Below are 15,293 nucleotides of genomic sequence, written 5' to 3' on the forward strand. Positions count from 1 at the left end.
GGGGGGGGAGAGATAGAAGGGAGGGCAAATTAGAAGAAGGGATATTCAGAAAGCATGCCATCTTGGGGTGGGGGGAGGGATGAGATGGGGAGAAAATTTGGTACACAAAATCTTGTGGACGTGAATGTTGAAAGCTACAAATAATAATATTGTAATAAAAAATAAAATAATAAAATAAAAAAATAAAATGAAAAAAATAAAATAAAATGAAAAAAATAAAATAATAAAATAAAAAATAAAATAATAAAATGAAAAAATAAAATGAAAAAAATTGATGGGTCAGTATAACATAAATCTATTTATATTATCAATCTATCCCATCTTCTGGGGGTTCAACCTCTTCCAACAACCATGTAAGAGGCCACAAGTGAGTTAGAGGAATGAGTTCTGAATCTGAAATGCCGAATAAACTCGAAAGAGTCATGGGGTCTGAGTTCCAATTCAAGCTCTGTAGTCACTACCTGTGTGGTGACTTCATGCAAGTCCTTTAATATTTCTGGACCTCAGTTTCCTCATCTGTAAAATGAAGGAGTTGGACTAGATGACCTCTAACGCTTCTTCCCACTGTAGACAATTTTTAAATTTATCTCAGACTGCTACCAGCAAGCTATAAGGGAGCATAAGGCCTAGTTAGTCTTCCGAGACATGGTGAACAGTAATATTATCACTCGGTTACATCTTTTGTGACTTTTACAAGCTTTGGTCTTCTTTCCAGATGGAAACTTGCTTCTTGGGAGTTTATCTCCCCTATCACCTTTTTTTTTCTTTTTCATACAAGTAGATCTCTCTTGGTGAATTTAGTTGTCCTTTTCAGTGGACCTTTTCTAGCTTGCAAAATCTCTTGAGGGAAGAAGACTATGTCATCGTAGTAATTTGGAACTGGAGTCAATCATAGAATTTTCCAGATATCTTCTTTGAGTATAAAACCATTTTAGAGATAAGGAACCGGACTTGCATAAAGTTGCAATGATTAAGTCTATGTGTTATTTCAGATATATCCCCGCCCTGTAGTTTCATATGCATTACCCTGGAGGATAGCCTTTTCAATAGAAAGGAAACTGAATGGTGGGACAATAGGAGATAAGGGCATTGAAGGAAGTTGTTCCAAATGGTCATTGTTGCCTTTGTACTATGATAATAGATCACGCTCGCACTTGTTTATTTATAGTTTGTGAAGTGTTTTCTTGACAAAAATTCTGACAGAAGAGAATTAAAGAATTATTATTCCTATTTTACAAATAAGGAAATAGATGCTTAGGTTAAATACCCACCGATTTAGAGCTCTCATGGAAGAGTCAGGTCTTGAACCCAGATTTTCTACCTCCAGGTTCAGGACTCATGAAGTTGTTGTGATTATGCATAGAGTCTGTTGTAGCTGTGATCCAACTGACTGGCTTCTTGAGGGGAAGAGACATAGCCTCTTGCAAAATAAGCATTTTACTAAAATAAACAAACAAAGATCCCAGGATGAAAACAAATACATTGAGGGCTTTTCTTTTCAGGTCAACCATGCAATTATTTGGTGAACCACAGGTATGACCTTAAACACATTGACAGAAGATTCCACTCTTGGGTAGTTATTGGTGGCTAGAAAGTGGATAGAGAATTCTAAAAGCATTTTCCCTTGCCCTTCCCCATCGCTGTCTGTGGGCTTTTTTTTTTTTATTATTATTTTTTACTTATTTAACCAAGACAATCCTGTATTTCTTCGGGTTCTTGATATCTAGAGCCAGCGTGATTTGGGACAAGATTGATTGCAGTACACAAATCCCTCTTGTTTGGATGAGAGTCTCTGGTTTTCTGCTGTTTTCATTTCATTTCGATATTTGCTGTCAGACATGATGTGGTATGAGCAAACCAATTAGAGGGGTGAGGAAGACATCTTTATGAAAATGTAAGCTGTAACAAGGCTAGATACCATCAAGGCCCAGAGGGGCCGTGCTTAAATATTCTAGACAGCACCTTCCTGAGAGCAGTTGAGGCTTATAAAATGATAATATTCATAAATAATAACCAGGCTGCCTTAAGTAGCTAGAAGTTGGGATAGTAGTACTCTGAGACAGTATATATTAGAACAGCCCAGAGAGACCTGGAAATGTGGGTGGGGGATCCCTGCTGGGTGAGTAACTCAATGCATATATTATCTGCCATGAGAGCACTGGCAAGTTTCACTGTGCATCAAGGAAAAAACTTATTTAATAAATAACCAAATCTAGCTACAGGGAGTGGGGGTGGGAATGTTTGCTTTGAATTAAAGAATAACTTCCTCAGCTTTCCTTCTCCCCCACCCCTTTTCCCCTTCCCCTTCTTTTGTCCTTCAGAACTCAGTTAGCCTAGGCTAGGCCAGTCAGCTAGATAGAGGAATTGATTTCAGGGACCTAGTTTTCTGTGTTAACTAGTGCAGTCTTTCATGGGATTTCCTCTATGCCTTATTGCTGGGTTTTGAATTTTATTTGGTCCCGGAGGCTTTGAGAGTTTTTTATTTGCTTTTAAAGGTCTTTGGGAGTACAGGGGCGTTTTGAATTTCTGAAGTCCAATGGGGTCCTCTCTCTGTTTGGAGCCAATTTTCTATTTTGAAATCTCTCTGATGATCAATAACATTGATAAAAGGCAGGAGCTGCCAAGATAAAGCCCTTTCCTCCCTTTTCTCTCCTCTCTTGGACAGAGTTCTTACTTATTCCCCCTCAAGCATTCAGTTCCATAAGTGCAAGCCCAAAGAGAATTCAGTTCTCCTATCGCTTTCCTTTTAATAAATATATTAGAAGCAAATGCAGAAACCTTACAGAAACCTTGCATTTCCTGGGAAAGAAGTTAGCAGAAGGCCAGACTTGGTTGTGTCTTATCACGTAGAACAACAAAAGTTTTCTTTGGTGGCCTGAGTCTAAATATCACTTGAACAGATTGAGGGGGTAGATAGTGAGACAGGAAAGGAAAGGCACAATGTTTGCATTTTACCTGGGATTGTTGTTGTTGGGTAACACTGGGCAAGTCACTTAACCCTGTTTGCCTCAGTTTCCTCATCTGTAAAATGAACTGGTTTTCTTTGCCAAGAAAACCCCAAAAGGGCTCACAACTAAAAAAACAAAAAAGGACTAAACAACAATATTTGAGACAGGAAGGCCTGATGCTTCCCTTTTACCCGACATTTGTTTATTTAGCAGTTAACAGAAGGACAAAGGAGACAGCTATCTGTGTTAGTAGTTTATCTCCCTACTAGACTATAAGCTCCATGAGGCCAGATAACCTGGTCTATTTAAATATTGTGTTTCCACTAGCAGAGTGTCAAGTTATAGGTTCAATGCTTATAAAATGTTTGTTATACTGCACTATTGTATCTTTTCTGAAATTATGACTGGTCTTCAAATTTAGCCTCATGATAGGAATCAGTGAAATATTTTTTTTCCTCTGATTTTTGTCCTGATTCCTGGTTTCCCATATACCTCTAATCCTCAGTCACAGGCTTTTAGAGTGTTTAAAAGAAAATATCTGTTTTGGGATTTTTGCTCACAGTGACATATGAAGAAAAAAAATACATTTATTATGATGTAGTTTTAGTGTAAGTAGACTGAAAAAGGACTATCTCTTTCATAATCACATTTTATAGAGGAGGGAGAAGGTAGGAAGAAGAAAGTGGATCAAATGGTGTGCCTGGGCAATGAATGTCTCCTAATGTTTCAAAGTGAACGGCAGGTTTAGCCTGTCAAAGTAGAAATAATGGAACAACCAACTGGATCTCAATAGTTATAAGCATTTGTCCTATAAACCTTCTGAATTCCTAAGATTTAACATTTTAAGAGTGTTGGCTTTGGAGTAAAAAAAAAACCTAGGTTTTAATTCTACCTCTAATTATTACAAGTTATATGAATGACTCTGGACATGTTACTGAAATTCTGACAATGAGTTTCGTGGGATGAGAGGCAATGTGATATGGTGGATAAAGAGCTAGCTTTGGAATCAGAAAGACCTAGATTCGAGTTGTTTTTGATGTGTACTAGCTGTGTGACCCTGGACAGATCACTTAACCACTGAAGTGTCCCTAGGTAACTCTGAGATTGTCAATCAATAAACATTTATTAAATGCCTACTGTTCCAGGCACTGTGCTGAGGTAAACACTGGAAATACAAAAACGGGCAAAAGACAGTCCCTGCCTTCAAAAAGCTCACAATCTAATGAGGGAATTATAAAATTATAAAATGAGTTGATATTCTGCATCAGCAGAGATAGTTTCCATACCACAAATTTGATATATTGTTGAAATAATAGATCTCCATCACCTCATGGTGGGAGATGGGAGGGGTGAGAAAGATGGTGAAAATACTTGTAATAACCACCTCATCTGGTTGTTGTTAGGTTCAAATGTGATAAGGGATATAAAACTCTATGAAAGCCTTAGAGTATTGTATAAATGTCAGCTATTATTAGTAGTAAATCAATGCCTACGAATGTTATCTTATGGGGATTTGTCCTGTAACTGTCCTTCCATAGGGTGAAAAGTGTGAATGTGTGTCATATTTGGCAATAGACATGATAGGTAAGAAGACTTTAAAGAAAAATCCTCTTCTCCCTTGTACTGTGTTTCTTGGTCTGTAGTTGCTATATGTAAAGGTCCTTCAGGGAATCCTCAATGCCATAATTTCAGACTTACTGATGTAAGAGCTTCATTTTGGCTAAAACACGCCTCACAAATTGGCTTGAAAACCCTGGTAGCGGTATACGTCACAGCTTATGCTAAGCAGGGTTTTTATGGCTGAAGATAACACGGATGCCTGAGACTTTTCACATATTTTATTTGCCTTCTCCTCCCTAAGATTGTGGTTCTTTCTCTTGCCTATTTATTCACCTGCATTTACTGGAAGGAACAGTCAGTCTTGGAGTCGTGAGTTGCTGTCCTTATAAATCAGCCACAGGCCTACAGTTTGTGGTGATAGGGAAAAAAGAGAGGAGGAGGGGGAAACCAAGAAGCCAGAAATGGCGAATTACCGTAGGTTCTGGTGGAAAATAGAATTAGAAGCATTTGTGGTTCTAATGAAAATAGCACATTTCCTTCCTGCTCAGGCCGTGGGGGTGAGCATCCTCCTGGGATAAGAAATGACTGCTTTACAAGTTGAAGGAAATGCCCTAACTCTGGGAACGAAAATAAGATTTCCAGATGCAAGGACCTTGTAAGAACACTATTGAGGTCCATTTTAATCTCTCAATTTTTGCCACCTGTGTGGCCAGGGAGTTTTACCCTTTAAAGTAACTCTTTCCAAGATGTTGACCATCGAGGTAGTGAAGTGTGATGGAGCAGGTATGCTACCATTTACTAACAGGCCTCATTTCGTCTCTTCCTGCAGGTGAGAAGCCTTATAAGTGTTCGTGGGAAGGGTGTGAGTGGCGTTTTGCACGAAGTGACGAGCTTACGAGGCATTACAGGAAACACACGGGTGCAAAGCCCTTTAAATGCAACCACTGCGACAGGTAAAGTGGTTTATGAGATGATTTGGGGAGTTGATGGAGGGGAGAAGAGTACGGATTGATCAGCCTGGAGGATTGAACAAAGTCTTTTCCAAAGCATGTTTATCTTTGGCTTTTCCATTAAGAGAATTGGGACCATAGAGGTGCTCTCCCAAGGAAGTTTTAAATAGGAAAACTGAAAGCATGGTTTGGGATTTTAGTTTTACTCTGCCAGTTATGAGTTCCCTAGTCACTCTGTCTTATGCTAAGGAAGGAAACAAGTCCTGGTTTGATATACCGCTCCCTCCCCTCTCTTATTTCTCTTAGTCATGAGATTCTTATAATCTTATATTCTTTTTCTTAGAGATAAATTGTAAGTTCAAAATGATTTGCTCTAAAAGCAACTCCTTAATAATTCTTCTCAGTAAATATTTATTAAGCACCTACTATATAGGCACTGGGGATACAGAAGAAACAAATCTAAAATTTGATTTAATGAGCTCTCATTGAGTGCCTGTTATGTGGAAGGCAGTGTTAGGAACTAAGAGTTTAAAACTGATGAATAGGACAGGGAATCAGATCTCAAGAAGCTTGCAATTTAGAAATTTCTAGTGAGCCGAGCACTCAAAAATGTTTAACACAAAATACAGTGTGAAAATGCACAGCAGAAATGCAAACAAAGTAAAGGGAGTCCCAAAGTCTTTGTGATGTTTTAAACTTGAATAGCTTGAAATGGCACTAAGGCTTTTGGGACACCTGGGACTATGAAAACTCAAAGAGGAAGGGACCACATCTGGTATCAGTGAAAGAGGTAAAACTTCAACTAGACCTTGAAACCTGAATAAATGGGATTTCAGATTCCTGCTCTGTTTTCCTGCCTCTTGTGAAGTCGGGTCTATGTTTTCTGAGGTTATTCCTTTTCTTCCAGGAAAAATAGTCAGAGCCTTTGGAGTCAGAGGACCCGGGTTCAAATCCCACCTTGGATAAACTACCTAAGTGACTGGGCAAGTCCCGAGTCTCAGTTTCCTTATCTTTAAGATGAAGGGATTGTATTAGGTGGCCTCTGAGGTCCCTTCTGACTCTAAATCTATTGATCTTATGAAATAAGGGAGAAAGGTCCAAGAGTTGCAAGATGGAGAGGTTTCAAAGAATTATCCTAAAATTTAATTTCAAGTCCTTAGAATTTGGAGTGGAGGAAAGGACGAGTAACAGCAGACACTGCCCAAGTAATAATATCTGACAGCGCTGACATTATCAACCAATAAAACCCCCAAACTGGAGACTGTGCAGACCAAGGTGAAGCCAGGATTAGGTTTAGACATAATCAAATAACGTGCTTGCATCTGAGCGTGTTATCCTTCTAATCCTATTTCTGTATTAAAAAAGAAGCTTAAGAAAATTAACTGTCTTTTTAATGCAATACTAAGGGTCTCGGTTGTGATAAGAAAAATGCTTATAATACAATAAAGGCTAACTGAAAGCCTCTGGGCTCTCTGAGTTGGCTGAGAGCATGCAGAATGGCAGGAGGGGGTGGACAGGATGTAAACAAAGGCCCAGCTTTCATAAGGAAGGAAATGCGATCAGTTTCGCATCCTGTCTTCCCAAGCCCTGATGTCCCACTCTGGTCTCCTTTCACCAGGGCTTCCTCTCTGCCTGTTGTCCCTGTATTAGTTTTTGTTTGTTTCAAACGAAACACAGGATAAGCCAGGTCTGTGGCTGCAAAAGGAGACCTTTTCCTCATTCTGTAGATATTTATAAAAGAGAATTCATGTTTCTTTGTTTCTGGCAGCTCCTTCCCTCCCCCCACCTTTCTTCTCCTTCTGAAAGGGGCTGTTTGCCATTTTATCATCACTCTTTAAGAATGAGCTAAAAACCGTGCCTTCTAAAACCAAAGAAACAAACTCCCCACACCAGGACATAAGGAAGTATAGTAGCAAGCTGTTATTGCTCATTCCCTAAGAGTCTGTCCTTCTTACATTAGGAAGGGGTTCTCTTTTCCCCTTATATGCATTGCTCCCAAACTCATTGAGTTGACATCAGCCAAGTGCTGTCTTCCTACTGAGGGTCCTTTGGGCTCATTATATCCTCCTATCTAATGTCTCTCATTCCCATCTCTAGACTAGTTAAATCTTCCCCCTTGGCTAACTGAAGTGTTCCTTGTAAGGGGACTGGAATCTTTAGGCATCTCTATATGTTATACAAAACTCTTATGTGCCCCAGGAAGACAAATTCTTTGGGAACTTTCAGATATTTTTAGTTAAGGGGTAGTCAAGTCCCAAAAGAAAGCTGCCTACTTCTGAAGAGTAGTACAGACTCTAAATTAGAGATAGTGTGGGCATGGCCACGTTGGTTGATGCAGTACTTGGAAGAGAAGGAAGCATTTTTGGATCTTTGCTATATGCAATATTTCTAACTCCCATCACCTGACCTATTGGGGAATTTACAACTTTTTCATGACAAATGTGTCAGAACCTAATGTGTCCATTCATACATTGAGGAAAAATGGATCAAACCATTGTAATCATGTTTGTGGAAGGGGAGAGGAAGATGGATATATTGGTAGTCCCTTATATTTTGTGTCTTTGATATCAACATACTTTAGTTTCTGGACCTGGAAATTTGCAGCTAACTGGTTGGATGATGAGAATTGCTTTTCTCTTGATGTTTCGGAAAAGTATAAATAGATCAAATTTCCAACAAGGAAAGTAACTGTGACACGGACAAACAATAGGTACCCTTGAATCTAGGAGCTGAAACTTTTGTGCTAAGGTTTCAGGTCACGCAAACGCCAGGGTTAGTTTGAATTGACAAGCCACCTTCCTTTTCAATCAGCATTTATGTGCTAAGAATAGCATTTATTTGGGCCGTGGCATGGGGAACCAGAGAGAGAGAGCTGATATGGCACAAAGATGTGGGAGAGAAAAGCCCTGGGCAAGTGGATGATTACCATTCCTGACCTCCCACAGTGAGTCTCACCTTTAAGACAGTCATAATGCCCCATACCAGCACAGTGCAGCAGTCCTACCAGAGTGTGAATGAATGGGAATCTGAGCCTTTTCTTACTTTTAACCTGGTATTCAGTTTAGCAATGCCATCCTATTGAGTTACTAGCTAGGACTGAAGTTTTCTTTGGCAAAAAGTATGCATGTGGTGGTGGTATCTCGACTGCCATGTGTGAGGATGGATTTGATCATCTCTGATATCTCTGACTTCTTAGCATTCTCTGACTTTGCTGTGGCCTGGCGGAGGAAGGCCATGCTGTTTTCTTGGACCTCTAACTGATAACCCCCTCACTGTTTGATGGGGATGTTTCCCACTCTTACCAGCTGCAAGAGGGAAGAGCTAGAGGGAGGTACCAGGCTTCTTTGTTTACAGAAATGCTCTCACATAGCATGACACTGCTGATAGGAAACAGTGCTTTGTTCCCATTAGCACTAATAGCCACTGTTACTGTACCACTGACTCAGCAGGCTTTCAAAAGTCCAGGAAGGCTGCTTCTGGCAGAGTGAATGCAAGAAGTGATCAGTGCATTGGGAGGAAAGAAGTGGACCTTTGGAGTTTTCAGCCCAACCTAGTGTTAGGTAGAAATGCCAGCTGCTCTATGTCCCTTTGGCGCTCACTAAGATGGCTATTTGTTTTGGCAGTCATATGCCTTTCATAACTATGTGACTCCTTTTCCCCCTGCCCCATTTTTCTTTCCAAAGGAAGAACAATGACAATTTCAGAGTTTGGTTGTAGCCAAATATATGTGTATATGTATGTATGTATGTGTGTGTGTGTGTGTTTATGTGTGTATGTATATGCATGTGTATATATGTATATGTGTGTGTACATGTATATATGTGTTGTGTGTATATATGCACATATACATACATATACATGTGCATATACAATACTTTTATATTTTATATATAATATGTTATAATTATATATTATACAATTGTGTTATAATTATACATCTTATAATTATATATTACATATATATGTTATAATTATAATATATTATCATTATTAACAAACAGCTCACACTTATGTAGCATTTTTTAAGTTTACAAAGCACTTTCCTTCTAATGTCCCCATGAGGTAGGCAGCAGCTCAAGGATTTTCACCTTCATTTTACAGATGACAGAAGTGAGACTCAGAGAAAATCAGTGACTTGTCCAAGCTCACATAGCTATTATAGGTTGAAAGCAGGACTTTACCACAAATCTCCCTACTCAGTCTTCTGGCAGCTATATACATTTCCCACCTTCTTTGAGTGATTTGATTTTGTGATTCTGGATTCCAGACTTACCCAGTATCACGTATTACTCCTAATCAATGTTTAGGTTCTTTTTTGGTCTGGAGCTGTGCTTTCATCTGTGTTCAGTAAGTAGGAATAGGGATAGAGATAGGGCCTGGGACTATCCATTTCATTGATATAGTTCAGTAGATCCTAGTTAATAATGGTTAAGTATGCTGATGATCTATTGAATAGTAAGTTCAATAGATAGGGGCCCAGTCTAACCCTTCTTGTACAGTGCTTATAATTTGAATAAGTAACAGTGATAAATAGCTCTGGACAACAAATTAGATAAGTTTCATTAAAGCTACTACCAATGCTTCAGACTTTTTTTTTTTTTGGTTTGATTTTCCTTGATTTATTTTTTCACAGGAACTTTCCATGTTCTTAGCACACAGTTTTTGTATAGCGATATCTCAATACACAGTGTTAGGCACACTCAGTATATTCTCATTGAATGAATGGTTAAAGATGAAAGTAGACACATTTCTGAAAAGTGAACATTAAAGCGAACTTCCATATATTGAATCTTATTTCCTGATTGGTTTCTATTGCACAGTTGGAGAAAATTTTTTGCCCACAGCTAGAGCTACTGGACTCTTACTTCCTGCATCTTTCTACCTTTTGTGGTCTTTTCCTGACAGGCCTTGACTTTAATGTTAATGGAAATAATCCACTAAAACCCCTTCTTTTACTCCGCTGTTTTAGTTCTTCTTACATGTTTCTTGACCTCTCACCTTTGCCCCTAGGTCCTCATTTTGGTCTCCAGGATGTTCCTTATTCAAAGTTTTGCTCCTGGGATCTAGGCGTCTGCTTCCAGGGCTGGGGAACCTGCAACCTTGAGGCCACATGTGGCCCCTCTAGGTCCTCAAGTGCAGTCCTTTGACTGAATCCAAACTTCACAGAACAAATCCCCTTAATAAAAGGGTTTGTTCTGTAAAACTTTGACTCAGTCAAAAGGCCACGCCCAAGGACCTAGAAGACCATGTATGGTCTTGAGGTCGCAGGTTCCTGACCCCTGGAAACCTATCATCTTCCTTCTACTTTCAACCTGAAAGGTGTTATGTGATTTTTAACATCTTTTAGGATAGGACTCCCTTTTTCAAGGATGATGGGAGGAAGAAATAAAGCAAAGAACAAAATGAGGAAGTGGGTGGGCTGCAAAGCAATATCTAGCTGCTGAACTCTGACCTATCAAGACCCAATCAGCAGCAATATATGCAAAGACTTGGACCATTAAGATCTACACATAATGACATAGTGATTGTCGTTCAGTTGTGCCCAACTCTTTGTAACGCCATTTCAGGTTTTCTTGGCAAAGCTACTAGAGTGGTTTGCCATTTACTTTTCCAGTGTGTCCCCATTTTACAAATAAGGAACTGAGGCATATGGGGTTAAATGACTTGCCCAGGGTCACACAGCTAGTAAGTGTCTGAGGCTGGATTTGAACTCAGATCTTCTTAACTCCAGGCCCGGAGATCTATCCATTGTGCCACTTAGCTGCCTATGACATGATACTCTTGCCATTCTATCCTTCTTTTTATGCACCTTAATATCATGCTCACTTAGAAAGAGATACTACTCTGCTAACTTATAAGCAGGTCAAATATCCTTATCAATAACTCTAAGGGGGTTGTCCAAATTCTTTTGTTTAGCTGTTACATGTGTTCTTCAAATCTGTGATTCCATCAATATGGTTATTCCATCTATTAATGCCAATCTCAGTCCCTCCAGTCTTCAAGTGTTTACCACAGTCAAAAATATCATCTAGAGATATCAGAGCTGGTCTTTGATTGACTGACACAGTCCATAGACAGGACTTGTACTCCAAGTCCTTCTAGCATAGTAGAACCTACTGGGGCTGGCTTAGCCCTTTGATCATCCAGTGATGAGTCATTAGAATAGGACTTTAGTGGAGAATTTATTCAACTATTGCTTGAAATAGTGACAGATATTGGCTTGGGACATGCGAATCTTAGTTTTACAGAGATATTATAGGGAAATGTTTTTCACAGGTTTTGATGTATACTCAATTTATGATCTCTTATAGTCAATTTGTCATTATCATTATTATTATTATTATTATTATTATTATTTGTCTGTATTTGGAGAGACAGCATAGGACATTGGGAAGAGTACTTGATTTGGGGTCAGAGGTCCTAGCTTTGCCACTTATCATTGGTGTGACCTTAGATAAATTATATAATCTCTCTGGGGTCTCTGTAAAATGAGGGAATTGGGCTTAATGAGATCTTTAAGATCCCTTTCAACTCAAAATCTAGGATCTGGTGGTCATTATTTTTACTGGTTGTTGCCAGCTTTGTATCTATTTAGGAATAAGACATGTGCTGTTGGTCTACAGTGGATAATAAGAGAATTCCCTGCCAGGTGCCAGGATACTAGCTTAAAGAGGTTCTTAGTGTACCATGATTTTGCACACTTTCATTTCATTGTGGTCTCAAGGAGGGAGGTATGCTTTTTTTTTCTCACTAACCCCCTGGTTACTCAATTAAAGAAGAAATCTCTATCTAAAAACTTATCTGCACTGACAAGTAGGTTTAAGAGTTAGTATAGCTATTAATCTATATCTGCTATCTATAGGATATAGTTGTGCCTTAATTTCTACATGTTTTTGTGATTGCGTGCATGACCAGAGAAAGAAAATGAGGAATGTGAGCACATGCATAAAGGGAGAGAAGCCCCAGCCGAAAGAGAACATTTGTAAACAACTTGTTAACATATTTTTAAGTGCTTCTGACTATGGGGGGCTTCTTTTTCAGGATAAGAAAAGCCTTGGGGAGTGTTCTCAAAAGCTGGAGAGCTATCAAGCTTGAGTCCTTTTCAAAAAGGAGGCCAAATGAGAGAATAGGAAACTACTCATGCCAGGCATTGTGGCAGCTTCTATTCTAACAGTCTGACTCTGGTGAAACTCTTCAGCCCCCGATTATGAATTGCAGAAAAAAAGGCAAAAAGAGCTTACTTTATAGTTGATCAGAGTAGTATTAATCAGGGATATATTCTGTGGCTTTTTAGGTACTACTGGTGGATTCTGTGTTCATAGTGCCTATGACACTATGTTAGAGGGATGAATTATTTGAAAAAAAAATTGAATATATTTGAAATATATTTTCAAAAATTGAATTTTTAGAATTTTTTCCTAAATTTTTATTTATTTTATTTTTAATTTATGGAATAAAACAAGCATTTCCATGTTATGTTAATGCTTGTTTTATTCCATAAATTAAAATAAATAAAAATTAGGAAAAAAACCAAAAATTTAATATGTTTGAAATATAGTTTCAAAGTCAAATAAAATAATGGAGTCTTGGTGTGGTAGAAAGAGGACCTAAGTTTGTAACGTCGCTCTCATACTTACCACTCCGGGCAAGTCATTTAAACTTTCTGGGCCTCAATCCCATCATTTGTCAAAGCAGTTAGAGCATAGATAGAGTACTGGCCTTGGAGTCTGGAATATCTTCTCAAATTGTATTATCTATGTGACCCTGGGCAAGTGATTTAACCTCTCTCACCCTCATCTGTCAAATGAGGGGTAATAATAAGACATACCTCACAGGGATGTTATGAGGATCCATCACAATGATATATGCAAAAGGGGTATTGTGAACCTTAAAATGCTATATCAGTGTTAGCTATTATTATCATCAGAATTACTGGTACTACTGATTCTTGGTGATCTCCAGTATTCTTTTTGGGACCAAATCAAGAGATCCTAGGGCCACAGTTCTATAATGTTGGGGTCTCACCAGTAAATGATACACGCAGATTATTTACTGTTAGATGAGGGTGATCCTTGTCTTCTGGATAGAAGGAGGCCTCCACTTTCACACAGTACACTCATTTTGTGTTGTTTCTTATTTTCTTAGGTGTTTTTCCAGGTCTGACCACCTTGCCCTCCATATGAAGAGACATATCTAAATAACCTAATGACCAGAGGAACTCCATGGCACCGGCTATTGTCTAAAGGAAGAATCTTTAGACAGGGGGCTGGAATTTGGTCAGAACTTTGCTGCCTTGCAGAAGAGAAAAAGAGAGAGTTCTCAGATATAAACCTCTGTGTACACACGTGCGCGCACACACACACACACACACACATGCACACACGCACACGCAGTCATGCGCTCAACTATACTCAAGATATCTACGTCTGTTCTTTATGCCTTGCCCTAGCCAGATGGTAGAAGATGATGAAGAATCCCGGTGAACTCTCAGCAAGGCAGAAAGGCTGCCTACTTCAGCGCTATCAGAATTGCATCCCGCTGTTGGCAATGGAATTCAAAGAAAATGGATGTGACTTCTCTGCAGGTGGACGGCAGCAGTAAGAGGGACTTATTTAACTTGCTTCTCAATGCAACTTGATAGGAGAATACATCATCTTAAAGTTGCATACTTGTAGCACTAACTTGTCTTCTTTTTAAATGGTTGGGGGAAAAAATGACCTAGAAAACCAAATCCCAGTTTGGTAGCCAAAATTAACCTCTTGGTTCATTTGTCCTTTGTGTCAGAAAAATCCCAATATTCAAAGCGTCAGACTTCCTCACAGACCTTTTGATCTGTTTTGGTTCTTCATAGGACTGAGCTATTGAGATCTTTTCAAGTCCGTACCAATGGCCTTAATGGCAGTAGACTGTGGAATGACACCTTACACTTTCTGGCCTGCGTTCGTGTAGACTTCGTGAAGGAGGAATTTTCTTTTCTTACTTTTTGCACACCATATGCACTAGGGATTCTGGAAACTTCTAGCATGACTACAAAGTGGCCAAGAGAATAAAACCCTTGAAAAAAAAATCACAGTGTATACCTTTGGCCTCACCTTATTGCCATAGCTAGATTTTTTCTTTTTAATCTCTCTGATTTTGCTAATGAAAACTTGAAAAGCTTATTTGGAAGCTTAAATGTTTTATCTTTTCTCCATGGACTAAAACCTCTAGAACTATCTCATCACCTGGATGCCCGAATCTCGGAGTGGCCAATCAGATGTGACATCACACTTCTTATATCCTCCTTGGGGGCGTGCTGGCCTCAGCCCATGGTGATCAACAAATTGTGTTGTGTGTTATTATTGCGACCCTACTAACCAGTTACAGCATAGATGTCTCTAGCCTCAACAGGCATCTGTGTCTTTAACCTAACTTTGGGTTATGACCTGACAAAAAAAAAAAAAAAGCCAAAAATACCCCTCCGTCCAGGAGTGGAGGGAAAATGAGGATGCCTCCCAAGTCCAGAGGCTTCACACAGCATCAGTCAATCCTTCTTTCTCATTTCCACTGAGCTCACATTATCCTGCTTGTTAAAAGGGGAAAAAAAATACACTTTAAGAGTCCATTGTGGGAATGAAGGGCTGGCATTTATGCAAAGTGTCGAGGTTTTTCTGTCTAAGGGAGAGAAGTATTGCTCATTTCAGGCAGTGGGCCCAGCATGACCTGGGACTTAGAGCATCCAGGACTAGCAGAGGCCCCTAAATTATTCTCCAAGCTAAATCCTGCTCATTGCTAAATTTGACCTTTGGAGCTCAAAGGAGGTTTAGATTCCTCACTTTTTCATCACACACGTAAA

The 15,293-nt window shown here is 39.2% G+C and overlaps 1 protein-coding gene across 2 annotated transcripts in view; it reads left to right on the top strand.

Annotated features, from left to right (window-relative positions):
* KLF7 (Kruppel like factor 7) overlaps nt 1–14,903 on the top strand; it is a 96,898-nt gene extending 81,995 nt beyond the window's left edge. For both annotated transcript variants that reach the window (XM_027873532.1, XM_027873533.1), the window contains exons 3-4: nt 5,338–5,461; nt 13,604–14,903. In XM_027873532.1, the coding sequence (XP_027729333.1) occupies nt 5,338–5,461; nt 13,604–13,655 (176 nt within the window). In that variant the 3' untranslated portion in view covers nt 13,656–14,903. The remainder of the gene's footprint in view (nt 1–5,337; nt 5,462–13,603) is intronic.
* Nucleotides 14,904–15,293: the final 390 nt, after the last annotated feature.

This window comes from Vombatus ursinus, unplaced genomic scaffold, assembly GCF_900497805.2.
Source record: "Vombatus ursinus unplaced genomic scaffold, bare-nosed wombat genome assembly UNPS02014802.1, whole genome shotgun sequence".
Lineage (NCBI taxonomy): Eukaryota > Metazoa > Chordata > Mammalia > Diprotodontia > Vombatidae > Vombatus > Vombatus ursinus.